This window comes from Rhinoraja longicauda, chromosome 42, assembly GCF_053455715.1.
Source record: "Rhinoraja longicauda isolate Sanriku21f chromosome 42, sRhiLon1.1, whole genome shotgun sequence".
Taxonomy (NCBI): Eukaryota; Metazoa; Chordata; class Chondrichthyes; order Rajiformes; family Arhynchobatidae; genus Rhinoraja; species Rhinoraja longicauda.
This window is the reverse complement of record NC_135994.1, coordinates 2982975-3008789: the sequence shown is the minus strand read 5'-3', so window position 1 is coordinate 3008789 and position 25815 is coordinate 2982975. Positions and strand designations below refer to the sequence as shown.

The following is a 25815-nucleotide window of genomic DNA, read 5'->3' as shown; positions in this document are numbered from 1 at the left end:
TCCAGGTCGGAATTTGTTGAGTTTTCCGGTCGGCCTTCAATTTTCAACCCCCATATCCTGACCTTATTCTGTGGGGGGGGGGGGGGGGAGGGGGACTACAGTCTAGGGTCCTTCTGCTGCTGGACATGGGGGGCAGGGTCTGGTGGGGACACCCCTCCAAATAATGGATACTGTGTAAAGTACCATGTAAATTTGGAAATGAATACCTGTATTGAACGTGTAACCTCCGGAAATGTCGGATGGGGTTGTTAAAGAGAAGATGTTTTGTAAATACTTATTAGACAATAGACAATAGGTGCAGGAGGAGGCCATTCAGCCCTTCGAGCCAGCACCGCCATTCAATGTGATCATGGCTGATCACTCTCAATCAGTACCCCGTTCCTGCCTTCTCCCCATACCCCCTCACTCCGCTATCCTTAAGAGCTCTATCCAGCTCTCTCTTGAAAGCATCCAACGAACTGGCCTCCACTGTCTTCTGAGGCAGAGAATTCCACACCTTCACCACCCTCTGACTGAAAAAGTTCTTCCTCATCTCCGTTCTAAATGGCCTACCCATTATTCTTAAACTGTGGCCCCTTGTTCTGGACTCCCCCAACATTGGGAACATGTTTCCTGCCTCTAATGTGTCCAATCCCCTAATTATCTTATATGTTTCAATAAGATTGAATAAAGTATTTTTTGATTAAAAAAAAAATATCCTGACCTTATTCTGGTCTGCTATCCATGTCCGAATGCGCGTAGCCCCTAAACCGACATCAGGTCCCATTTCAGCAACACATCCAAAATTAAAATTCTTATCTTTGGTCTCAAATTCCTCCATAATGACTCAGTTTCCTCAGTTCCCACAACTCCCTAGTGCTCTAACGACCCCAGCCTTCCTATATCTCTCCCAGCTTGTTCGGCCCCTATCTTTAATCACTCTCTCTCTCTCTCTCGTTACAATCCTGTTTGTTCTCATATCATATCATATCATATATATACAGCCGGAAACAGGCCTTTTCGGCCCTCCAAGTCCGTGCCGCCCAGTGATCCCCGCACATTAACACTATCCTACACCCACTAGGGACATTTTTACATTTACCCAGCCAATTAACCTACATACCTGTACGTCTTTGGAGTGTGGGAGGAAACCGAAGATCTCGGAGAAAACCCACGCAGGTCACGGGGAGAACGTACAAACTCCTTACAGTACAGCACCCGTAGTCAGGATCGAACCCGAGTCTCCGGTGCTGCATTCGCTGTAAAGCAGCAACTCTACCGCTGCGCTACCGTGCCGCCCCAATCTATCTCTATCTCTGTATGCCCGTCACTGCTACCCGATTTGCCTCTACACCCTTTCCTATAGTATAAGAAAATAACTGCAGATGCGTGTGCAAATCGAAGGTATTTATTCACAAAATGCTGGAGTAACTCAGCGGGTCAGGCAGCATCTCGGGAGAGAAGGAATGGGCTTTCCTATGTCTCTGTACCCCCTCCAGTCCCGTCACCTCTCAGGGTTCTGAACCCCCTTCACTGCTTCCTCTCCCTGCTCCCCTTCCCCAATCCCTGTAACCCGATGTTGGGGAAGTCCAGAACCAGGGGTCACAGCTTAAGGATAAGGGGGAAGTCTTTTAGGACCGAGATGAGAAAACATTTCTTTTCACACAGAGAGTGGTGAGTCTGTGGAATTCTCTGCCACAGAAGGTAGTTGAGGCCAGTTCATTGGCTATATTTAAGAGGGAGTTAGATGTGGCCCTTGTGGCTAAAGGGATCAGGGGGTACGGTGAGAAGGCAGGTACGGGATACTGAGTTGGATGATCAGCCATGATCATATTGAATGGCGGTGCAGGCTCGAAGGGCCGAATGGCCTACTCCTGCACCTATTTTCTATGTTTCGATGTTTCTAACCCTCTCCGGCAGCCGCACCCCTCCCCACGGACCCGCACACCTTCGGATGTCCGCTTGGCTGTTCTGGGGTGGGGGTTTTCTCCAGCACTGGTTCCACCAGAAGCGCCAGTTTCCGAAATGCCAGCAACGCTGTTGCCAGTTGAACTATTCGATGGTGATGGCATTGCAGCTGTCAAAAACTCAAAATCTAGGCAAAGATAAGTGCGACGTCCTCATTCCTCTCCATGAGAGGAGATCTTATCGAAACGTATAAGATTATTAAGGGGTTGGACACGTTAGAGGCAGGAAAACATGTTCCCAATGTTGGGGGAGTCCAGAACAAGGGGCCACACAGTTTTAAGAATAAGGGGTCGGCCATTTAGAACTGAGATGAGGAAAAACCTTTTCAGTCAGAGAGTTGTGAATCTGTGGAATTCTCTACCTCAGAAGGCAGTGGAGGCCAATTCTCTGAATGCATTCAAGAGAGAGCTAGATAGAGCTCTTAAGGATAGCGGAGTCAGGGGGTATGGGGAGAAGGCAGGAACAGGGTACTGATTGAGAATGATCAGTCATGATCACATTGAATGGCGGTGCGTACAGGCTCGAAGGGCCGAATGGCCTCCTCCTGCACCTATTGTCTATTCCGAACACATCAGCATTGAGCCTGACCCAATGGCTCCAGTGTTGAAGGCCAGAACAGGGAGTGAACCCACAACCCATGTCAACCCACACTGCTCACTGAATAAAGACCATGAGCAACTTGGGGGGAATAACTTCCCAGATTGTAACCGCGTGTCACTTGTCAGCCGAGTCTCAGCTTTCCACCTCCTCGTTCTTACCGAAGCCTTGGAGGGAGGGAAGTGCAAGTTTCCCAGAATGATATCTGAATTCCAAAGTTTCAATTCTGAGGCAAGGTTACACAAACAAAGGCTGTATTCCGTAGAATTGTGAAGAAAAGTTGATGCAGTTTGCAAGGTTTGAAGGGGGATTTAACAGGAAGTACACTGATTTTGCTGAAATAAAACAAAGTGACAGAAATTCAGCAGGTCAGACAGCATCTGTGGAACAAGGGGCCAGAACAAGGGGCCACAGTTTAAGGATAAGGGGTAGGCCATTTAGAACGGAGATGAGGAAGAACGTTTTCAGTCAGAGAGTGGTGAAGGTATGGAATTCTCTGCCTCAGAAGGCAGTGGAGGCCAGTTCGTTGGATGCTTTCAAGAGAGAGCTGGATAGAGCTCTTAAGGATAGCGGAGTGAGGGGGTATGGGGAGAAGGCAGGAACGGGGTACTGATTGAGAGTGATCAGCCATGATCGCATTGAATGGCGGTGCTGGCTCGAAGGGCTGAATGGCCTACTCCTGTACCTATTGTCTATTGTCTATTGTCTATAGTGTTTCTGGTCAATTACCTTTCATCAGAAAGGGTTTCTAACTTTGTTTCAATGGACAATAGGTGCAGGAGGAGGCCATTCGGCCCTTCAAGCCAGCACCGCCATTCAATGTGATCATGGCTGATCACTCTCAATCAGTACCCCGTTCCTGCCTTCTCCCCATACCCCCTGACTCCGCTATCCTTAAGAGCTCTATCTTGCTCTCTCTTGAATGCATTCAGAGAATTGGCCTCCACTGCCTTCTGAGGCAGAGAATTCCACAGATTCACAACTCTCTGACTGAAAAAGTGTTTCCTCATCTCAGTTCTAAATGGCCTACCCCTTATTCTTAAACTGTGGCCCCTTGTTCTGGACTCCCCCAATATTGGGAACATGTTTCTTACCTCTAACATGTCCAACCCCTTAATAATCTTATACGTTTTGATTACGTCAGTTCTCATAAAAGGTCAATGACAAAAAAATGTCACCCCTGCTTCTCTGTCCACAGTTGCTGCCTGCCCCACAAAGTATTTTCAGGATTTTGTCAACGTCTGCATTGTTTTTGAAGAGTTCTCACCTTGAACTTTGTCTCTGATATTCAAGGGCAAGTGGACTTGGGCTCCAGATCCTCCTGCAGAGCGCCACGCCTCATCGCAGCTCGTCAAGGACCCACGAGGCACAAAACGGGCTCAACATTTGGGCACAAAGTTGCAACTGGACTCCTCCACGAAACAAAGGTTATTCTCAAACGAAGCTTAAAACAATTCAGAGCGATGCTGGAAAAGCTGCCTGTTGTCCTTTAATTGTCCTGTGTGGCTTTGTGCTACCGGATGGCAGGAAGTGCACTGCATTCAGAACAATATTTAGCCTGTTCTTAATGGGACTATTTCTGTTTCCGTTCAATGTCAAAGCAAACACAAGACAAATACCCACAGTCGGAGAGCCAATATCTGTGGGGGTAAAATCTAACACAGAATGGGGTACAAGATGGTTGAAAAGAGAAGACTCACATCTCCTTGGGGCTTTTTACAATCTCAGGTAATTCCAAAACATTCATCAACTAAGGGGAGACTTTTTTCAAATGTCTTTCTAAATTAATATATCCCTGCAGCAGCCATACTGCACACAGCAAGATCCCACTTACAACAATAGACAATAGGTGCAGGAGGAGGCCACTCGGCCCTTCGAGCCAGCACCACCATTCAATGTGATCATGGCTGATCATTCTCAATCAGTACCCCGTTCTTGCCTTCTCCCCACTCCCCCAACATTGGGAAGATGTTTCCTGCCTCTAACAATGTGATAAGGGTTGTGGAATTCCTTGCATCCATCCGAGTTGAGCTCTGCTTTAATGACCCATCCACGAAGAACACACCTCCATCAGCACCACACTGCATGCCAGCAGCCTGGGTTTATGAGCTTGAGCCTCTGGAAAGGGATTCAAATCACAACCTTCTGAACCAGAGGTAAGAATGTTGTACAATGAGCAAATGGGAAGCAAAGTCACTTTCAGTCCAGGTCTTCATAGTCTTAAATGCAGTGATATAACTAAACAGAAGTGTACACTGCCTCAGGTGTTTACCCATTGCTGAACTATTGGTGTAGTGGAATTGCCCTGTTCATACTGACCTCTATCCTCTAATCACACATTCAAGTCAAGTCAAGTCAATTTGTCAAATGAAAGTGGCAACGCCTGCGGATTGTGCTCAACTACAAAACAGAATAGAAAAAAAAAAATTGTAACACAAAAAATAAATGAATACAGTAACTTAAATTAGTTCCTGGCGCTATGAGAGTTAACAGTCCTGATGGCCTGTGGGAAGAAACTCCATCTCATCCTCTCAGCGGAGGCGTTTGCCTGACCGTAGCAGCTGGAACAGTCCGTTGCTGGGGTGGTAGGGGTCCTCCATAATGTTGCTGGCTCTGGATCTGCACCTCCTGATGTATAGGTCCTGCAGGGGGGCGAGTGTAGTTCCCATGGTGCGTTCAGCCGAACGCACTACTCTCTGCAGGGCCTTCCTGTCCTGGGCAGAGCTGTTCCCAAACCAGATTGTGATGTTCCCGGACAAGATGCTTTCTGCAGCCCCAGAGTAGAAGCACTGAAGGATCCTCAGAGAGACTTTAAATTCCTCAACTGTCTGAGGTGGTAAAGGCGCTGCCTTGCCTTACTCACCAGTGCGGCAATGTGTGTTGTCCATGTCACTTCACTCCCACCGTGGGAGAGGAGACAGCCAACAGCACAGTATAAACTGAGGCAATGACAGGCTCGTTATCATGGCTTGAGAGAGCGATCACCTTTTAAATAAGATAGAAGGAATTATGCACAACTCCTGGATTTTATAGACAATAGACAACAGGTGCAGGAGGAGGCCATTCGGCCCTTCGAGCCAGCACCGCCATTCAATGTGATCATGGCTGATCATTCTCAATCAGTACCCCGTTCCTGCCTTCTCCCCATGTTAGGTACGTCCCCTGTTCCTAACTTGACACCATTCAGATAATACTCTGCCTTCCTATTCTTACCACCAAAGTGGATAACCTCACACTTATCCACATTAAACTGCATCTGCCATGCATCCGCCCACTCACACAACCTGTCCAAGTCACCCTGCAACCTCATAGCATCTTCCTCACAGTTCACACTACCACCCAGCTTTGTATCATCTGCAAATTTGCTAATGGTACTTTTAATCCCTTCATCCAAGTCATTAATGTATATTGTAAATAGCTGCGGTCCCAGCACCGAGCCTTGCGGTACCCCACTAGTCACTGCCTGCCATTCTGAAAGGAACCCATTTATCCCCACTCTTTGCTTTCTGTCTGTCAACCAATTTTCTATCCATGTCAGTACCCTACCTCCAATACCATGTGCTCTAATTTTGCCCACTAATCTCCTATGTGGGACCTTGTCAAATGCTTTCTGAAAGTCAAGGTACACCACATCTCCTGCACCTGACTGTAGTCGGAAATACCCCCATTCCTCGGTCTGCACCCAGGCTGAATTATGAAGTGTGCTGTAGACTCAATCACCTGCTGATCTGAGCCTGGGCAGCTGCAATTTCCCAAGGGTACTCCTGGTTCTGCAGAAGAGTGTTCTCTTTCGGCAAAACCTTTCACACCCTGATGGCACCTGCAACGCCTGGCAGCCATTCAACTGCATCATTGGCGTAGTCAGTGTTGGCTTGTAGGAAACCTGGGAGGCGAAAATCAACCAGGAAGATCACGAATGGGATGAACTACCAATTGGTCTGTTGGGGAAGGTATATTTATCAAGATACCAGAATAAATCCTTGTTTCCCTTTGAGTTATTCCAGGTAATCACTTAGGCCGACTTGGACAGACTGACAGGCGCTTGGTTTAACATCTGCAAGACAGCAGCTCTGGTAACACCCTCGAAAAGCCTGGGTTCCAAGTCATGTCTGCTGGAAATTGTACCCAGGGGGGGGGTGGCAGAAGTGCCAGAGGACTTTGCAATAAAGTGGAATTCCCCAACCAGTCAAAAAAACACACTAAACGCCGACCACTGGATGAAGGACTGTAAGGCAAGCAGAAACCTTGAAACCCTGGCAAGGAGTCAGTATCTGCTCTGGGTGGAAGGGACACAGGAGGACTCTAAATAACCCAAGTCATTTCTTGCTTCATTCACCAAAGGCTGCCTCTTTGAGTACAAGAATCAACTGCGTATGACAGGAGAAAAGGCACAGAAAGTCGAAAGACTCACCCTGCTTCGCCCAGGCTTCACAGGGCACTCTGTATCACTTCTAGGCTTCATCCTGACTAAAGCACTCCGGACAAGCAGCAGGATAAGGAAGAAGGAACAATAAGGAGGATCACAGCCACAAAAGCAACTACAGAATGAGGAGGGATGATCGACGGCTTCCTGGGGCACATCCCTGCTTCCCTGAGAGCATCCTGCATCCCCTTGCTTCCTCCCAACACCCCTCCACCCCCTTCCACTAGGGCAGGGTGCTGCACACTGACAGCCCTGTGTGAAATGGACAGCTCCACTGACGCAAACACTTGGCTGATTAATCTTTCAACCAAAACAGACATTTCAAAACTCCGACCCGTTTCCTGTCTACACCCACACTATTTAACTACAGGAGTTGGGGTTTTTTTTTGCTGTAAATTCCTGGTAATTCCCAGTTTGATTTAGAAAAGAGACACAGGAATTACAATTTGCATTACGTTCTAAATAAGACTGCTTGTTTCCCAATTCAAGCGCTAGGGTCTGGTTAACCACAATAATATACAGTCATAATCCTTTATAATGAGTCAACTTTTCACTTGGTGTTGAAAGTGAAGTATTTTACTTAGAAAATAAATCATATAATGAAGCAGTTCCTTTGATTTTTAAATTCTCATCCTTGTTTTCAAATCCTCCTGAGACTCAATCCTCCAGGTGTGCAACCCTCTAAGATCTCCAGTAATTCTGGTCTCTTTACCATTACCACTGGCATCCATACCTCCAGCTGTCTGCACCATGAGATCAGAAATTACCTCCGTAAACCTCATTACCTTTGTCCTCTTTTAAAGTTCTCCTTATAGTATCTTATAAGTGAGCTTCGGATACATGCCCCAGTATCTACTCATGGAATCTCATTGGATGTTTTTACTGTTGTGGAAGTGCTATATAAAAGTAAGTTGTTATTGTCTGATGATCCATGCAGTTTGTCACAAAAAAACACAGGCCGGAAAATAAATCCGACATCCAGTTAAAAGAGCAATTGTCAAACGAATGTTCTTCATTGGTACTCTTTGTTTTTTCTTTAATATTTATCCAAGTTGTGGCCATTTTGGAAGCAGATATGTTGGCAAACACCTCTGCGTGCCATAATATTGTAAGGAAAGAAGAGGTAGGCTATTCGGTCCATCGCTCTCGTTCTTAGAAACATAGAAAATAGGTGCAGGAGTAGGCCATTCGGCCCTTCGAGCCTGCACCGCCATTCAATATGATCATGGCTGATCATCCAACTCAGTATCCTGTACCTGCCTTCTCTCCATACCCCCTGATCCCTTTAGCCACAAGGGCCACATCTAACTCCCTCTTAAATATAGCCAATGAACTGGCCTCAACTACCCTCTGTGGCAGAGAATTCCACAGATTCACCACTCTGTGTGAAAAAAAACTTTCTCATCTCGGTCCTAAAAGACTTCCCCCTTATCCTTAAACTGTGACCCCATGTTCTGGACTTCCCCAACATCGGTAACAATCTTCCTGCATCTAGCCTGTCCAACCCCTTAAGTATTTTGTACGTTTCTATAAGATCCCCCCTCAATCTTCTAAATTCCAGCGAGTACAAGCCGAGTCTATCCAGTCTTTCTTCATATGAAAGTCCTGCCATCCCAGGAATCAATCTGGTGAACCTTCTCTGTACTCCCTCTTCTGTCACGACTGAATCTGCCCTCCCCATCACAGAGTTGAAGGACCTTTGGATGACTCTGGGGCATAGGTTCCTCTGTCCTCTGCCAATTTTCTTGGAATGGGTTACCCATGGAATATGCTTGACTGACATTCCCCTGGATAAACGGCTGCCAATTTGCTCCTTAGAAATACAGGATGGTTGTCTCAGCAACTCTGCTCTGCCTTCCTCTCAAAACTGTGACCATTCAACAGGGCTCACTTTTGTTCACTGGGAAACATGTTGCTGGAAATCGCTTCAATGCAACCTATTCCGCAATGTCCCTGATTGAATTTTGGGAATGTCCCAGAATAGGTAATTATAAAGTTTCATTCTTGGGGGGCAAAAAGAAAAATCAATTTTTAATCATAAAAAAAGATTTACATAATTGAATTTCTAAGGTACAGCACTTACTGCTTTCAAGTTACAAAAGAAAACCAGCAGCCTCACAACCTTTGAACTTTAAAATGTTGCCTCTTATCGAGGCTCAGCCGTGAGATCGCGGAGATCAGAGGAGATATTGTGTCCAGACGTGTGCTCAAAGCAAGCAGTTAATTTGGGGAGGCATTCAAGCTGAAGGGCCTTTGCCCAAGGAGGACATGACATTCTATGTATAAACAGCTCATGGGCGTGATACTTTGCAAAGGCGGCAGTGTTTGGACAATGGCCCGTTCAGCTCAGCGAGAAGGCAGTGTGGCGAGTGTATAAATGTTCCACAACAGAAAGACCAGGAAAGTGCCATTGGGATGCTTGCTGTAGGCAGGGTGCTGGGGCATAGAGGCTGCATTCAATGTTTCTGGACTGATAGACAAAAGAATCACTGGAGCTCGTAAATGAAGTTTATTAAACAGGAATTCCCTTATTAAAAGGAGCAAGAGTTTCTGTGGCTCTACTGCCAATAGCATGAAATGGAAGTCTACAATTTCCAAGCACGTCCGTTCAACTTCTGCGCCACCCAGATCTGCACCTTAAGTTTCAGCCTGTGACTTTCGTTCTGTCATGAAAGTCTGGTACAAGCCCAGGAGCCTATTGGTGACCCCATTCAGAGCAGAAAAGAGGAACTGTTTGGGTCCCATTACATTACAGGGGATGAGGAGACTGAGCTCCAACATTTCAGCGCTCCTGGGAGCAGCAGGGTGGAGCTTACAGATGGATTTGATGGCGGAACGTGTAAGGAACTAGACTGGCAGGAAGATGTCTGGACTTTTGATCCAGAGACCCGAGTTCAAAACACCTCGTGCGGGAAATTTAAATTCAATTAAAGATTTTTTTTTTAAATCTGGAAATACAAAAAAAAAATGCTAGCTTGTTAGCAGTAATCATAAAACTCCTGGATTCTCATAAAAACCCATCTGGAAATCTGCTGTTCTGGCCTGGCCTGGCTTACATAACTCCATACCCACTGGTGACCATAGATCAGGGCAATTATGGATAGACAATAAACACTGGTGTCGCCAACGATGCACACGCCCTTTATACTAATAAATTAAAACAGATCTACGTTTTGATACAGGAACCTGAGGAGTGTATGGGGGGGCATTATAATTAAAGTTCAGGAGAAACGGGGAAGGTGAAGTCAGAGAGATTGGAGTTGCTATAGTTATATTATAACAAAAAGCCTGATGTTAAGCACCTGTGTGAGATTAAGAGACACTTACCATGGTAAGTGATGACCGTCATTTTGTTAGCTCACAGGAACACTGTGCCAGCATGCCGCAGATTTGCAACACATCGATCTTCTGTGTGTTTTGGGCTTCCTGCCCACGGATAATGGCAGCCCTCCTGCACATGTCGACAGTGGACGGGATTTATTTGTAAAATAACTCTTTGTTGCCGTCAAGGGCTTCACCACCACATACCTGGCACCTCAGCGGGTAATTTTGCATCTGACTACATTTGGGCCGTTCATGACAACGGTTTCATGCTGTTGGCAACGAAAGACTGCTGTTTCACTCAGCAGATTAAACCAGCCTCCTTCTGGTGTACGTAAACACCTTTCTCACCAAATAAATGATGGATGATAATACGCAGCAAGAATGTTATCCCTGCCGTACGCAGCAAAACATTTACGGGATGAAAATGTTTAGACAGCTCCCTTCAAAACACAGGATGAAACAGGTTCACTCACGTTGTGGTCAATCATCAACATGTTTCCTTTCAAAACCTGCCCTATGCTGTGAGACTTGAAGTCTATTTCTTTAAGCCTTTGAGCCAGCAACACATTTCACAGAAACAAGTGCACCATTAACCAATTCCCAGCTCCCTGGTACCTGAGTAGTCAGGAAGTGTGCCCAACTTTCCCCACAAGCGCTCCCAATGGTGTAGACGAGGCAGAAATTCCTTAAACAAAAATTCCATGACTTTAATAAGGTTCAAATTTACTTTGTTTGGCTGCTGCAAAGCCTTGGCTGACGTCCGATCCACAACTGCCCTTTCAACTGCACAAGACAAATATAACGTTAATTAATTATGCTCTGACACTTGGCTGCCTCGAAGCATTGTGCTCTGCAACAAAGTACATCGAGCTCCTGGCAAGAGGGTCTTTGCAAGAAATGAAAATGTCAGCTGATCATAAGATCAAGTTTAACAGCATCGCTGTCAAGAGCCAAATAGTCTGACCCACCATCGTGATGGAGCACTTGATGAGTGGGACTACTGGTAGCAGTATCTGATTTAATGTCTTCAGTACAGTAGATAGTGAAAGCAGATAGATATGCAGGGCTGTGGGTAAAATCTGAATAGTGTAATTAAAGACAATAGACAATAGGTGCAGGAGGAGGCCATTCGGCCCTTCGAGCCAGCACCGCCATTCAATGTGATCATGGCTGATCATTCTCAATCAGTACCCCGTTCCTGCCTTCTCCCCATACCCCATGACTCCGCTATCCTTAAGAGGTCTATCTAGCTCTCTCTTGAATGCATTCATAGAATTGGCCTCCACTGCTTTCTGAGGCAGAGAATTCCACAGATTCACAACTCTCTGACTGAAAAAGTTTTTCCTCATCTCAGTTCTAAATGGCCTACCCCTTATTCTTAAACTGTGGCACCTTGTTCTGGACTCCCCCAACATTGGGAACATGTTTCCTGCCTCTAACGTGTCCAACCCCTTAATAATCTTATACGTTTCGATAAGATCCCCTCTCATCCTTCTAAATTCCAGTGTATACAAGCCTAGTCGCTCCAGTCTTTCAACATATGACAGTCCCGCCATTCTGGGAATTAACCTAGTAAACCTACGCTGCACGCCCTTAATAGTAAGAATATCCTTCCTCAAATTTGGAGACCAAAACTGCACACAGTACTCCAGGTGCGGTCTCACTAGGGCCCTGTGCAACTGCAGAAGGACCTCTTTGCTCCTATACTCAACTCCTCTTGTTATGAAGGCCAACATTCCATTGGCTTTCTTCACTGCCTGCTGTACCTGCATGCTTCCTTTCAATGACTGATGCACTAGGACACCTAGATCTCGTTGTACGTCCCCTTTTCCTAACTTGACACCATTCAGATAATACTCTGCCTTCCTATTCTTACCACCAAAGTGGATAACCTCACACTTATCCACATTAAACTGCATCTGCCATGCATCCGCCCACTGACAAAGCTTCTTCAAAGAGCTGCCATTGGCACAACAGGTAGAATGGCCTCCTCTGTCCTATATCAGTCTCTGATCCTCAAAGCTGTCCTTGAAGAAAATTCCCTACAAAGATTTTACAATCTCTGGTGTGAGGGCTTTTACTGCCATCGGGTATCAATTCAATGTGGTCCCTGGCATCCAACAGTTGTTAAGTTGTCGAGAAGGCTGAGCAACCAATCATATTTAAAGAATTCTCACAGCCATCTAATAAGAAAGCACTTTTTAAATGAACTTCTCACACATGGTACTATATAAAAATTGGGACAGATGTAAGTTGAGCAGTAGCTGAAATTTCATAACTAAACAAAACAAAAATGATGGAACAGTGAGGGGAGGGATTAACATACACAAAATGTGTTTTCTTAGGGAGAGTTTGCACAGCGGTATCTATGGCTTGGTTCACCAGTGAAAACTCACTCTGACCTTATGTAACAATCTTTTCCAAGTGCCCTGTCTTTAATAATAACATCTAATATTACCCACAGACATATGTTAAGCTAACTGGCCTGTGATTTCTTGCTTTCTGTACTTTTGAATGAAGAAGCTACATTTGATATTTTCCAATCAAACACAGCCTTCCCCAACTCTATGAAATTTTGGAAAATTAAACACAATGCCACTTCTTCTAAGACTCGGGGATTAAGTTCATCAGCACCCAGGGACTTATCAGCCATGTTCTATTCATCTGCTTGAGATTGTTCCTCCCTTCCAATTCACAATTTACAGCTATTTCTGGGTTGTTAGTTGTATCCTCTGGACTAATGCAAAATTCCTGTTTAATTCATCTACCATCTCATTTCCATTAAAACTTCCCAGACTCATTTCTGCTGGACCAACCATTATTTTGTAACTCTTCTCTCTTTTAACTATCTGCTGACATTCTCACAATCTGTTTTTATATTTCTGACTTGCTTTATCTTGAGCTCCAATTTTTCCTTCATTATAAAGCTTTTAGTTACTTTTTGCTTTTCTTTATATTATGACCTGGCATCTGTCTTTGTGTAACTATATGTATTTTTCTTTATGTTTGATATTACCTTTAACTTTTTTAGTTAACCACATATGGCAAGTCCTCTCCTTGGAATTTTTCTTTCTTGTTGGATTGTATGTTTTGAAAGATGCCCTTAAATGTCTGCCACTGCTTCTCAGTTGACTGATCCCTTAATCTAATCCATCAGTTCAATTCAACCAGCTCTGCTTCCATGCTCATACTTGTCTTATTTAAAGCACATTGATGGGACCAGAAACACATGTGCCAGACCAGCTAAGGATGGCAGATTTCTTTGTGGCACCATGAATCAGGTGGGTTTTCGCAATACAGCAGTTTAATTGTCACCATTACTACCAATATTTTTTTTAATATTCCAGAGTTTTACCTGAATTTTACTTCCATACTTGTCATGGTGGGATTTCAACTCAGATCTCTGGATTACTTGTCCAATAACTTAACCACCTGCAGCACCAACATACTTGGCCCCTATTTATTCACAAAATGCTGGAGTAACTCAGCAGGTCAGGCAGCATCTCAGGAGAGAAGGAATGGGCGACATTTCCAGTCGAGACCCTTCTTCAGACTGAGGGGGTGCAGAAGCAGATGTGGCTGTGGTAGTGAGTCTGGGTCAAAATGTGGTCGCCCAGTCTGACCTTTCTGTCATGGGCCTCCTCCAGTGCCATAGTGAGGCCCACCGGAAATTGGAGGAACAGCACCTCATATTTCGCCTGGGCAGCTTGCAGTCCAGTGGTATGAACATCGACTTCTCCAACTTTAGATAGTTCCTCTGTCCCTCTCTTCCCCTCCTCCTTCCCAGATCTCCCTCTATCTTCCTGTCGCCACCTATATCCTTCCTTTGTCCCGCCCCCCTGACATCAGTCTGAAGAAGGGTCTCGACCCGAAACGTCACCCATTCCTTCTCTCCTGAGATGCTGCCTGACCTGCTGAGTTACTGCAGCATTTTGTGAATAAAACATCTTCAGACTGATGTCAGGACGGCGGGACAAATGAAGGATATAGGTGGAGACAGGAAGACAGTGGGAGATCTGGGACGGGGGAGGGGAAAAGAGGGACAGAAGAACTATCTAAAGTTGGAGAAGTCAATGTTCATACCACTGGGCTGCAAGCTGCCCAGGCGAAATATGAGGTGCTGTTCCTCCAATTTCCGGTGGGACTCACTGTGGCATACAGCGACATATATACTGTGACATACTTGGCCCCTATTGCTTGAGATTTCCATGATTAGACGTCAGTATGCTAGGTTCCATTCCGAACCAGACCATCACCAGCACTGAGTGCACCTTGGAAAGCTGGAGACAGTGACCAGCAGGACTCCGCTCTGAAGGAGAAGCCTCGCAAAAGACTTTCTCGTCCCTTGTCTACTCAGACGCATCCACATCGGAGAGAGGAGCACCAGTGAAGATTTGGCAGGGAGGTTAAGCACAATCCCCTTATCACTAAAAGTGGAATTTCTCCAATTACTTTGAAGCAATTCCACATCATTTGCAGTTGAATAACCAACAGGAATGTGTTCATGTTAAGAGAAGTTTTCTTGAAGTTGTTTTTCTAATGGGCATACCATGATTGGAGTTCCATGAGGCGGGGGTGGAGAGTGGGAAGAAACATCAAGTCTTGTACTGGCGGACTTCAGCCTTGAGTTCCCAGAATAAAGCTGAAAAAACATCCAACTTGCAGAGAGCGATGATGCACGCTCCTGTTGTTATCATGATTGCAGCTCCATACACCAAAAAATGTCCGTTAAAGTCGCTTTGTATTTGAGTTTGTAAACAAGGGGTGATGAATTTACTGAGAATGATCATTCCACTGATAACAGATGAAATGCAAGAAAGACACTTTCTCGGCCCTAGATTGTTGCAAAATGCAATCACTGCTGCAAATTTAAACATAACAAGCTCCCACAACCTGCAATGTGGTAATGACCAGATCATCAGTTGATTTGGAGATTTTTTGTTTTCTAAAATATAAAATTACATTAGAAATATAAATAGGGGAAATTGGAAGGGACTAAGAGGGAACGAGGATGAGTAAAGGGAGAATAATCGGAGGGGGTGGTGACTACGAGAAGCAGTCAGGAGAAGGTAAAGAGATGGAGAGGGAGAAGGGGGAGAGAGGGGGGAGAGAGGAGAGAGAGAGGAGGGGGGAGAGAGGAGAGAGGGGGGAGAGGGGAGAGAGAGAGGAGAGAGGAGAGAGGGGGGAGAGAGGAGAGAGGAGAGAGGGGGGAGAGGGGAGAGAGGGGAGAGGGGGGAGAGAGGAGAGAGGGGAGAGAGGGGAGAGAGGGGAGAGAGGGGAGAGAGGGGAGAGAGGGGAGAGAGGGGAGAGAGGGGAGAGAGGGGAGAGAGGGGAGAGAGGGGAGAGAGGGGAGAGAGGGGAGAGAAGGGAGAGAGGGGAGAGAGGGAGAGGGAGAGGGAGAGAGAGGGGAGAGAGGGGAGAGAGGGGAGAGAGGGGAGAGAGGGGAGAGGGGGGAGAGAGGAGAGAGGGGAGAGAGGGGAGAGAGGGGAGAGAGGGGAGAGAGGGGAGAGAGGGGAGAGAGGGGAGAGAGGGGAGAGAGGGGAGAGAGGGGAGAGAGGGGAGAGAGGGGAGAGAGGGGAGAGAGGGGAGAGAGGGGAGAGAGGGGAGAGAGGGGAGAGAGGGGAGAGAGGGGAGAGAGGGGAGAGAGGGGAGAGAGGGAGAGGGAGAGGGAGAGAGAGGGGAGAGAGGGGAGAGAGGGGAGAGAGGGGAGAGAGGGGAGAGAGGGGAGAGAGGGGAGAGAGGGGAGAGAGGGGAGAGAGGGGAGAGAGGGGAGAGAGGGGAGAGAGGGGAGAGAGGGGAGAGAGGGGAGAGAGGGGAGAGAGGGGAGAGAGGGGAGAGAGAGGGAGAGGGAGAGGGAGAGGGAGGGGGAGGGGGAGAGGGAGAGGGAGAGGGAGAGGGAGAGGGAGAGGGAGAGGGAGAGGGAGAGGGAGAGGGGGAGAGGGAGAGGGAGAGGGAGAGACTCGAGTGATAGTTAAACCTACAAATGGAGTGAGTGTTGAAGCTACAACTGACGGAGGCAACAATGCTGATTACTGATACATCGTTGACATTGAGAACTATCATTCTTGGGTAAAAGTAGGAATGCAATGACTAACAGTTGGGAATGGCTTTGGGACAGGCTTTGGATGGAGTGATTACCACTACATGATCAATTACTAGTGTGAAGGATGTTCACGTTGGTCTAAACCTTGTCACTGTGTCTTAACAGTTACCCAATTCCATGATAACTGAAGCACCCCGTGCTCTCGGAACTGGAGTTGAATGTGTGAGAAGCTCTGGGCAGAATGATCAACATGGCTTCGGTGGTTCCTTTACATTCCAAAATGGGTAAACTACGATAGGTGAAAAGTCAGCAAAAGGTTATTTTCATGGTTAATGTCGTCTTCACAATAGATAGGAATAGCGGCAGCTTCACAGGGCTTCAGTGTCACAGTGAAGGAAGTGAGCAATAAGAAGGGCAAAGGGGAAGAAGCAGAGAGAGTCCATCCGCAACGTCACGTGATTCAGGTTGATGTGGCAGTTGGCTTCAGAAGAGACAGAATCAAAGGGAAGAAGTAAGAAAAAAGTCTCGGACACAACTTAAAATACACAAACACAGATTACTATATGCAGTTTAATATTCACAGACCCATAGACTGTACACGTCGAACACAGATCTACAGGTCACGGTATATGCTGTTCAGAGCTCATTGTATATAAACCAACAGGCCACTGTATACAGACATTGTACATGGACCCACAGCTCACTGTACATCCATGCCTCACTGTCCATAGTTTACTGTACACAATCCCACTCATTGTATACAGCTCAATGTACAGAGTCCCACAGGTACACAATATACACAGCCCACTCTATGCAGACCCATGTCACTGTACACAATGACCGCTATGTCACTGTAATTCTGAGTAATTAGACAACAGACAATAGGTGCAGGAGGAGGCCATTCGGCCCTTCGAGCCAGCACCGCCATTCAATGTGATCATGGCTGATCATTCTCAATCAGTACCCCGTTCCTGCTTTCTCCCCATACCCCCTGACTCCGCTATCCTGAAGAGCTCTGTCTAGCTCTCTCTTGAATGTATTCAGAGAATTGGCTGAGGCAGAGAATTCCACAGATTCACAACTCTCTGACTGAAAAGGGTTTTTCCTCGTCTCAGTTCTAAATGGCCTACCCCTTATTCTTAAACTGCGGCCCCTGGTTCTGGACTCCCCCAACATTGGGAACATGTTTCCTGCCTCTAACGTGTCCAACCCCTTAATAATCTTACACGTTTCGATAAGATCCCCTCTCATCCTTCTAAATTCGAGTGTATACAAGCATAGTCGCTCCAGTCTTTCAACATATGACAGTCCCGCCATTCCGGGAATTAACCTAGTAAACCTACGCTGCACGCCCTCAATTGTCTCAACATTGTTAACTTATGCGAGGATACTCACTCATGTACAAGACCAACAGGTCATTATGTACACACACAACCTACTGGATAAGCCTCAGAGTATAAAAGTCTACACAGTCACACTATGCAAAATGCCATGTAAATAATGCTGGGCTAATGGTTGATATTTTATATATCACACTGCAATTACCTAGTGAGCCAAAGGGGCCATGGAATGGTTTACCTGACATTCACAGAGGCATTTTCTGTTTGTGTTGTTCACAAAACCGATCTTAAATCTTTTCAACATTTTTTTAATTAGATCGCTGCTGTTTATTGCGTGGGGCAGCAATAATGTGTGTGACGATGTATACACAGAATATTCCTTCTGGTGGCCATCCAACATTCTTGTGCAATGCCAATATGAATTCCAAGTCTTTTTAAACAACTGCTTTCAAGACCCTATAAAATTCTGAGTAATTGTCTCAACATTGTTAACCTATGCGAGGATACTCACTCATGTACGCACGCACGCTGTAAATCAACAGGCACATGGAACATAACTCAATTGATGCACGAGATGAAGAGTTAAAAACACACATAAAATTCTGGAATCTATGAGATGGTTACATTCAAAGTTTCGGACTAGAGTTACAAATCCGATATAAGCCAGGCAATTCCTGTGGGCTGCACTAAATGGCTTTTTAAGAAAAAGTGGGTCTTTTAAGTGGTATTTCTATTGATGTATGATGTGTCAAATTCTTCAGAGGTACAAGTCTCGGGTTTCCTTGGAGAGTTGTAGCGTAGGTTGAGAACTTATTTAAACAACTTCCTATTGAGATTTTTTGTTAGTACTGAAATGCCTGTTTCTGTGGTGGTTTGAGGCTGCTTTTTCAAATAGATGCATAGGGTATAAAACAGCCTTCATTCATTCATTGAATTACTTCAACTGAGTTATCACAGCACAAAAAATGATGGATGGAAGTCTCTTCTCTTGGCTTGGTAGATTAAGGATGGCACTGCATTGAACCACCTAGATCGAAAGCCAGCATGGATGGGTTGTCATAATGGCTCCCTGGCTGCAATGTGCTTGGTGGGGAGAAGGGTGGTCAGTGGTTGTACTTCCACGATCTACATTGGATAGTGAGGAGATGGGAAGAAAGCTCCAAGGCTTGGCTATGTTGAACATCTCCCTTTCCCCTATATTCACAGTTGGAAGGATCCCCAGACTGTATCCTCAGTCTCTTATCTGTTCGCCAACTCATCCATGACTCTTTACCCTCTCCTTGCCAAATCATTTTCATCACCTTGACCCAAAGGTACTTGTTAGTGCAATTAAGAAAACGTTTATTTCTCTTCACTTATCAAGTTTATGGTGACATCATTCTCGTCAGAGAGGAAATGATTGGGTAATTGCTCCTGTCAGTAAGTGATTGATTAATTTCATATGCTTAATATACATGAGTGTACTCCACTTATTGGATCTTGTTGGAGAAACCATTCTTTTTTGGGTGCAGTTTCTGCTTCCTCTGCTTTAAAACTAACAGATAGTTTTAGTTTTTTTTAATAGTTCTATTTAAAACTAATAAGTGCTCCCCCACGAACATTTCAGTCACCAGCCCTGCCTTAATTCTCAAGAGATCATCTCTAGTAGAGCCATCTGCATATTTAATGAGAAAATTGTCCTTAACAAATTCCAGCCCATACAAGCCCTGAGCACTGTGGCAGTCTCAATCAATATTTGGATCTAGCTCTATTACTACCCAATTATTCTTGCCAATATAGTACATGTGATTACCCTACATATTGCTCCTCTACTTCTTTGATGACTATTGGGGGTCTATTTCACAATTCCAAAATAATCACCCCCTTCTATTTCTCAATTGCACCCATTTAACCTCGTTGAACGATCGCCCCGGAATATCTTCTCTAAGTACCGCTGTATTATTCTCCCTATCCATGGACACAAACTCCCTCCTCTTTTATCTTTACCTCTATCCCCCCTGAAGCATTTGTACACTGGAACATTGAGCTGCCAGGCCTGGTCCTCCCTCAGCCAGGTTTCTGGAATAGCTATAATATCCTAGCCCCGTGTTCTTGTACTTACCTCAGTGATGGAGTATTTTCAAATGTTTTGGAAGGTTTGGAAAGGAATCAACTAATCCTCTGGGAACCGTGCTATGTATATTGCTCAAAAAATGTATTTTTTGAAATTGATTCAAGACCTCCTCATTTGGACAAATCATACTTTACAATCAGATAAATGTCAAAAGGAGAACTGGAATGCTTTTGGAAGCTTTGGCCTGTGTCTCTGCCTGCAGGTCAATGACAGCACTTGTAAAAACAATTCCTCGATGTATATGTTCCCCAAAGTTACCTCACAAAGCACTGGAAAGTCTGTGGCTTACATTATGAAATCATATCCTGGATATGTTTCGAGGAGCGAGTTCTTCAAGAAACGTCATTGCCAGGGTCAATCGCCATCAGTGGGCAGGGGAATTCTACTGAACAGCAACCGGGCGACACACCACAAGTTAGCGATTGTAGAAACAAAGAGCTGCAGATGCTGGTTAATACACAAAAGGATACAAAGCGCTGGAGTAACACGGCAGGTCAGACGGGCAGCTCTGGAGAACGTGTATAGGTGACGTTTGGGGTCGAGAGCCCTTTTCAGACATTGTTGGGGGGAGGGGGAGGAGAAGAATGATGGGAAAGGGGAGAGGCAGGACAAAGCATGGCAGTTAATAGGCCGACATTGGCAAGGGGGGGGGTTGATAGGTAGGTGGTTGGAACACAGTCTGAAGAAGGGTCTCGACCCGAAACGTCACCCATTCCTTCTCTCCAGAGATGCTGCCTGTCCCACTGAGTTACTCCAGCATTTTGTGTCTATCTTTGGATGGAACACAGGCCAGACATAAGGTTTGAAGATATGCGGATTGTAAAGCTTCCCTGGAGAACATGGATAATCACTCCCTAACCCATCCTACATTTCTCCCCCACAACCCCCTCTCCTTTCTCACTCTCCTCTGTGCTCCACCTGGATTCCCACCTATTTCTCCAATCCACCATGGATGGGATCCATCCACCCAGCTTTCTTATCCCCCCCTTTACAATCACTGATAAAGGGTCTCGACCAGAAACGTCACTTATCCATGTTCTCCAGAGATTGCGCCTGACCTGTTGAGTTACTCCAGCACTTGGTGCCCTGACGAGTTTTTTTTTAAATCAAAAAATACTTTATTCCAGTAATAAATATTTACAAAACATTTTCTTTTTCAAAAACTCCATCCGACATTCCCAGAGGTTCTACATTCAATACAGATATTCATTGCCAGATTTACCCAGTATCCCTTATTTGGAGGGGCGTCTCTCTCCACCACACCCTGCCCCCCATGTCCAGCAGCAGAAGGACCCTAGACTGTGGTCCTCCCCCACAGGGCCTTGGTGTTGGCTGCACCAAGCTTCAGTGCGTCCCTCAGCACGTACTCCTGCAGTCTGCAGCGGGCCAGTCGGCAACATTCCCCGTCGGACAGCTCGCTCCGCTGGGAGGTCAACAAAGCTCGGACCTTCCAGCAGCACTCGATGTCCGTCTCCGAATGCGTCCCTGGGAACAGTCCATAGATCACAGAGTCCTCTGTGACGGAGCTGCTCGGAATGAATCATGACAGGGACCCCTGCAGACCTCTCCAGACTCTCTTGGCAAATCCACACTCTGTGAAGAGGTGGGCCACCGTCTCCTCTCTGTAGCAGCCGTCCCGGAGGCAGCGTGCGCTGGTAGTGAGGTTCCGGCGGTGCAGGAAGGATCTGACTGAGAGGGCTCCCCTCACCTCCAGCCGAGCCAGGTCTTGGTGCTTGTTGGTGAGTTCTGGCGATGAGGCATTTTGACGAGTTAGTAAGTGAAACCTCAGCTAACAGCTCTAGCATGAACGCAAGAGTTGAACAGCCACTCTTTTGTGCCCTACACTGTTAATATTCTATAAGGCCAGGTGTGTCCTGGAAAATATTTGTCCATCACTCAACATTGTTAAAAGAGATTATTTGGTCGTTCTCACATTGCTATTTGCTGGAGCTTGCTGCGCACAACCTGTATTCCCTCCATTACAACTTGGAAAGTACTTAACTGGAACTTTGGGATGTTGTAAGGACACCAGCGCACCTCCTCCAACCAAGAGTAACACAGGGGGAGCTTTGATCTGCTGCCTCGAACCAAGTATCAGGCTTTAGTCTACAATGTTTGGTTGAAACACAGTGGAAAAAATTGCTTGGAAAAGTTTTGTGTTTTTTTTTTAAACAGTGTTTCCAGCATTAAATTCCTCACCTTCGTGAGAAATAAAGACGGCAGCAAAAGGGATTTTCAGCAAATAGTTCTGGAGCGACATCATCGGTGTGCTTTTCCTTTGCCCTCGGCAAATGGTGTCGTCCAGTCATCGCGGAACGATGTTTTCGTACATTCTTCTCGGCTTTTCGTTGACTGTTTATGCAGCTGCCTCTCTCTGCTTTGTGGTCAATGCCAGCCGATTGGGACTCGGGCTTGTTTGGCTGTTCTTGGAGCAGAACACTTCAGCAAAATGTGACCGGAAATTCTGCACACGCAAAAGAAACAAATTGCCCGGCACGTGACGGGCAAAGAGCAAAATGACCAAAATGGTACGCGTTTGATTAAAAAAAGAGCGTTTGTTCTTCGCCTCGAGCATTACATAGCGCGGCTGAGCTCCGGCAGCGTGCAGGCCGAGGCGGGAACCTGAGGTAAAACCCGCCACAGGGTGCGTGCGGGCTCGAGCGCTTGTCGAGCAGTGCCTGGCGAGCGTCCGCGCCCCGCGCCTGTGCTGTGGCGGGCTTTACGCCAAGTTAACAAAACGCAAATTTCGTGAGAAATTGTGCTGTGAATGGTAATAAAATGCTGCTTAATATCTGGCCATGGTTCTGGAGTCTCAAAAAGACTCGCACAGGTAGGCAGTCCAACGAACAGACGCGGGCTCGGGCTGTGCGGACGACCTTTTTAGCGCCCGTCCTTCGCGCGTACTAACCATGAAACATGGCAACAGTTTCACTCCCAAAGTAATTGCAGCAGAAACTCATTTGGAAAGTGATTTGAAAGCGGGTTGTGCCTCCAGCTCAAACGACCCAGGGTGATTTTTTACCAGTGAGCCATTACAATCTGCAACCTGCTATATGACTTGAAAGGACAGTGGACGCACATTCAACAGAAACTTTTAGATACGGAGAGACAGATACATGGAAAACTTAGAGCAGGAGCAGGTCATACAGCTCTTTGAGCCTGATTCAACATGATCATAGCTGACCATCCAAATCTGTCAGTCTGTTCAAGCTTTCTCCCCATATCCTTTGATCCCTCCAGCCATATCAAACTCATTCTTAAATATACTTGGTTATGGACTCCCCAGCCTTCTGGAACATCCTTCCTGCTTCTAATAACTCCAGTCCTGTTGGAGTCAACTGAAGAGTGGCCTCTGCTGTAACACATGAAAAGCAGCAGCTAATTTGTACACAGCAAGCTCCCATAAACAGCAAAGTGATGACAACCTGATTATTTTTAATAATTTATCCCATTTAAGGAATACTGCTCTGGACAGCAGGGAGAACACCCCAGCCAGTCCCCAGTTCCACCCCCCCCCCCCCCCCCCATAATAGGACCATACAATCTTTGGCCTTCAACTGAGAGAGTAGAGAAGTCTTAGTTTAACAACTCTGCAAGACAGCATCTCCAACAGTGCAGCACTCCCCTCAGTACTGCAATAAAGCAGTTCAGACTTTTGTGTTCCAGTCTCCGAAAGGGACTGGTGCCTTCAACCGTCTAGAGGCAAAACGTGTTACCCAGGGGGACATGGTCAGTATGTTCTGAACAGAATCTGTACTTGCCTTCTTTAAGTTCAGAAACTAAAAACACTTAATGCACTGTATTGTAATTCCTTGCCTTGGAAGAGAGCCACTGCCCTCAAAAATTCGAAATACATTGTCGGAAGTCCCTATCAGCAGAAAATCCAAATTGTTTAGCACAGCTGAGGCCCACCCTTTTCCCAATTTTTTGTTAGGTTCTTATCAAAGGTAATTTTGGTTTGGAACATTCAGAACTTTGTGACATTTGCCACACAGTTGATTCCAGATAAAACTGTTTCTGACCCAGATATCAAATGAAAATATATAAAAACAATTATAATGGCACAGAAGCGGGCCAACTGACCCATTGACTCCAAATCACCTCTTTGTAGAATAGTCGCTTCAGTCTATTTTCCCTACTTTTTTGTTCCCACAGCTTTGCAAAATATTTTCCCCAAGCTTATCCAGAGTCCTGACTGGATCAATTCCCATCACTCCAGCAAGCAGTGAATTTTAAATACTTACCATTTTCTGCATAAAATAGCTGTTCTTCTGACCACCCGCTGCCCTTTCCATCTTTAGCCCATCGTTATAGTTCCATATCCCTCCTTCTATGAATCTGCTAATGAAAATAACTTCCTTCTGTTTACTACAAACCTATCATGGACTCATCCACATCTCTCAAATCTCCTCTTGACCTTCTTTGCTCCAAGCTTCTCCAGTCTAAACTCAGCTGAAACTGTGGAATTTTGTTAAACTCTTCCTGTTCTCAGATCCTGAAAGGCTGCACTCCAGAATACCAAATGTCAGGCAGTGTGAGACGTACTTTTCCAACTGTTTGTGCAAATGGGAACTCTGTGGAAGAAACTGGAAAAAAAAGAGGACGGTAACATCCATACTTCTTTCTGGCATCATCAGGAGGGAATCCATTGAAGACTATAGCAAGGAACAACGAATATCCTGCTGCAAGCAACTCACTTCCTGACTCCCCAAAGCCTTTCCATACTTGACAGGGAACAAATCAGGAATAGGATGGAATATTCGCCATTTGCTTCTGAGTGCAGCTCCAACAATTCTCATGAAGCTTGACACCATTCAGAATAAATCAGCCCACTTGATTATTACCCCATTCACCACCCTAAAACATTCATTGAGCCACCACCGACCGGCTCATAGTGCTGTAATGTGTACCACCTACAAAATTCACTGAAAACTTTACTTCACTAAAAGGGGCTACTCTGAAGGTACTTCCCAAAACCACACACTCTACCATCAAAAAGAACAAGGGTTTCAAGCACCTCGGAACGCCAGTTGCAAATACCCCTCCAAAGTGCACGCCACTCTGACTTGGAAAGGTATTGCTTTTCCTTCGTCGTCACTGGGTCTAAATCTTGGAACTTCCTCCCCAACAACACTGTGGGAGCATGTTCACCAGATGGGCTGCAGCGTGATTAGGTGACTAAGATAAATATTGGCATCACTGGCAACGCCCAGTAGGAAATAAATAAAGTAGTGGCTGTGTAGAAACATAGAGGCTAACTAATCAAGAGTATTCATTGTGGAACTGTAAAGGGCAGGTCAGGTTTGACTAATTGAATCAAGTTCCTTAAGGAAATGACTGTGCGGATGAACAGAGATTTGCCTTGGAACCTTTCCTATTTTACACCGAAACAAATGTAAGATTAGTAGCTGGTGAGAGATGCAGAAAATCTTTGCACTCAGAGAGCTGTCAGGATTTGAAATGATCTCCCTGCAAAGCTAATGAAAACTGTTCCCAATTTTAAAAGGGATTTGGACGGGTACTAGAAAACTAGGTTTTTAAAAAGATTTTTTTAGATTTAGAGATACAGCACGGAAACAGGCCCTTCGGCCCACCGGGTCCGTGCCGCCCAGCGATCCCCGCACATTAACACTATCCTACACACACTAGTGACAATTTTTACATTTGCCCAGCCAATTAGCCTACATACCTGTACGTCTTTGGAGTGTGGGAGGAAACCGAAGATCTCGGAGAAAACCCACGCAGGTCACGGGGAGAACGTACAAACTCCGTACAGGCGGCGCCCGTAGTCAGGATCGAACCTGAGTCTCCGGCGCTGCATTCGCTGTAAGGCAGCAACTCTACCGCTGCGCCACCGTGCCGCCCTAATCCTAAAGTGTCTTTAGGATTACAGACTAAAAGTGTGGCTAAAGAACACAACTATCTCAATGAACCTGCTCCGTTATGATCGGCTGTGGCTTTCTATGCTGCAAATATCTACACCAGGACAAGTAAAAATGGAGATGATAAAGAATTGTACAGGATGTCG

At 45.8% G+C, this 25815-nt stretch overlaps 1 protein-coding gene across 5 annotated transcripts in view; it reads right to left on the bottom strand.

Annotated features, from left to right (window-relative positions):
- LOC144611997 (tensin-2-like) overlaps positions 1-25815 on the bottom strand; it is a 225602-nt gene that overhangs the window by 179618 nt on the left and 20169 nt on the right. Inside the window, exon 1 of one of the 5 annotated variants that reach the window (XM_078431407.1) lies at positions 10295-10417. The exons of 3 other annotated variants lie outside the window; for them this stretch is intronic. In XM_078431407.1, coding sequence (XP_078287533.1) covers positions 10295-10297 — 3 coding nt within the window. In that variant the 5' untranslated portion in view covers positions 10298-10417. Of the gene's footprint in view, positions 1-6955; positions 6984-10294; positions 10418-25815 lie in introns of those variants that run through there. One more of the 5 variants, XM_078431408.1, reaches the window with a different exon arrangement.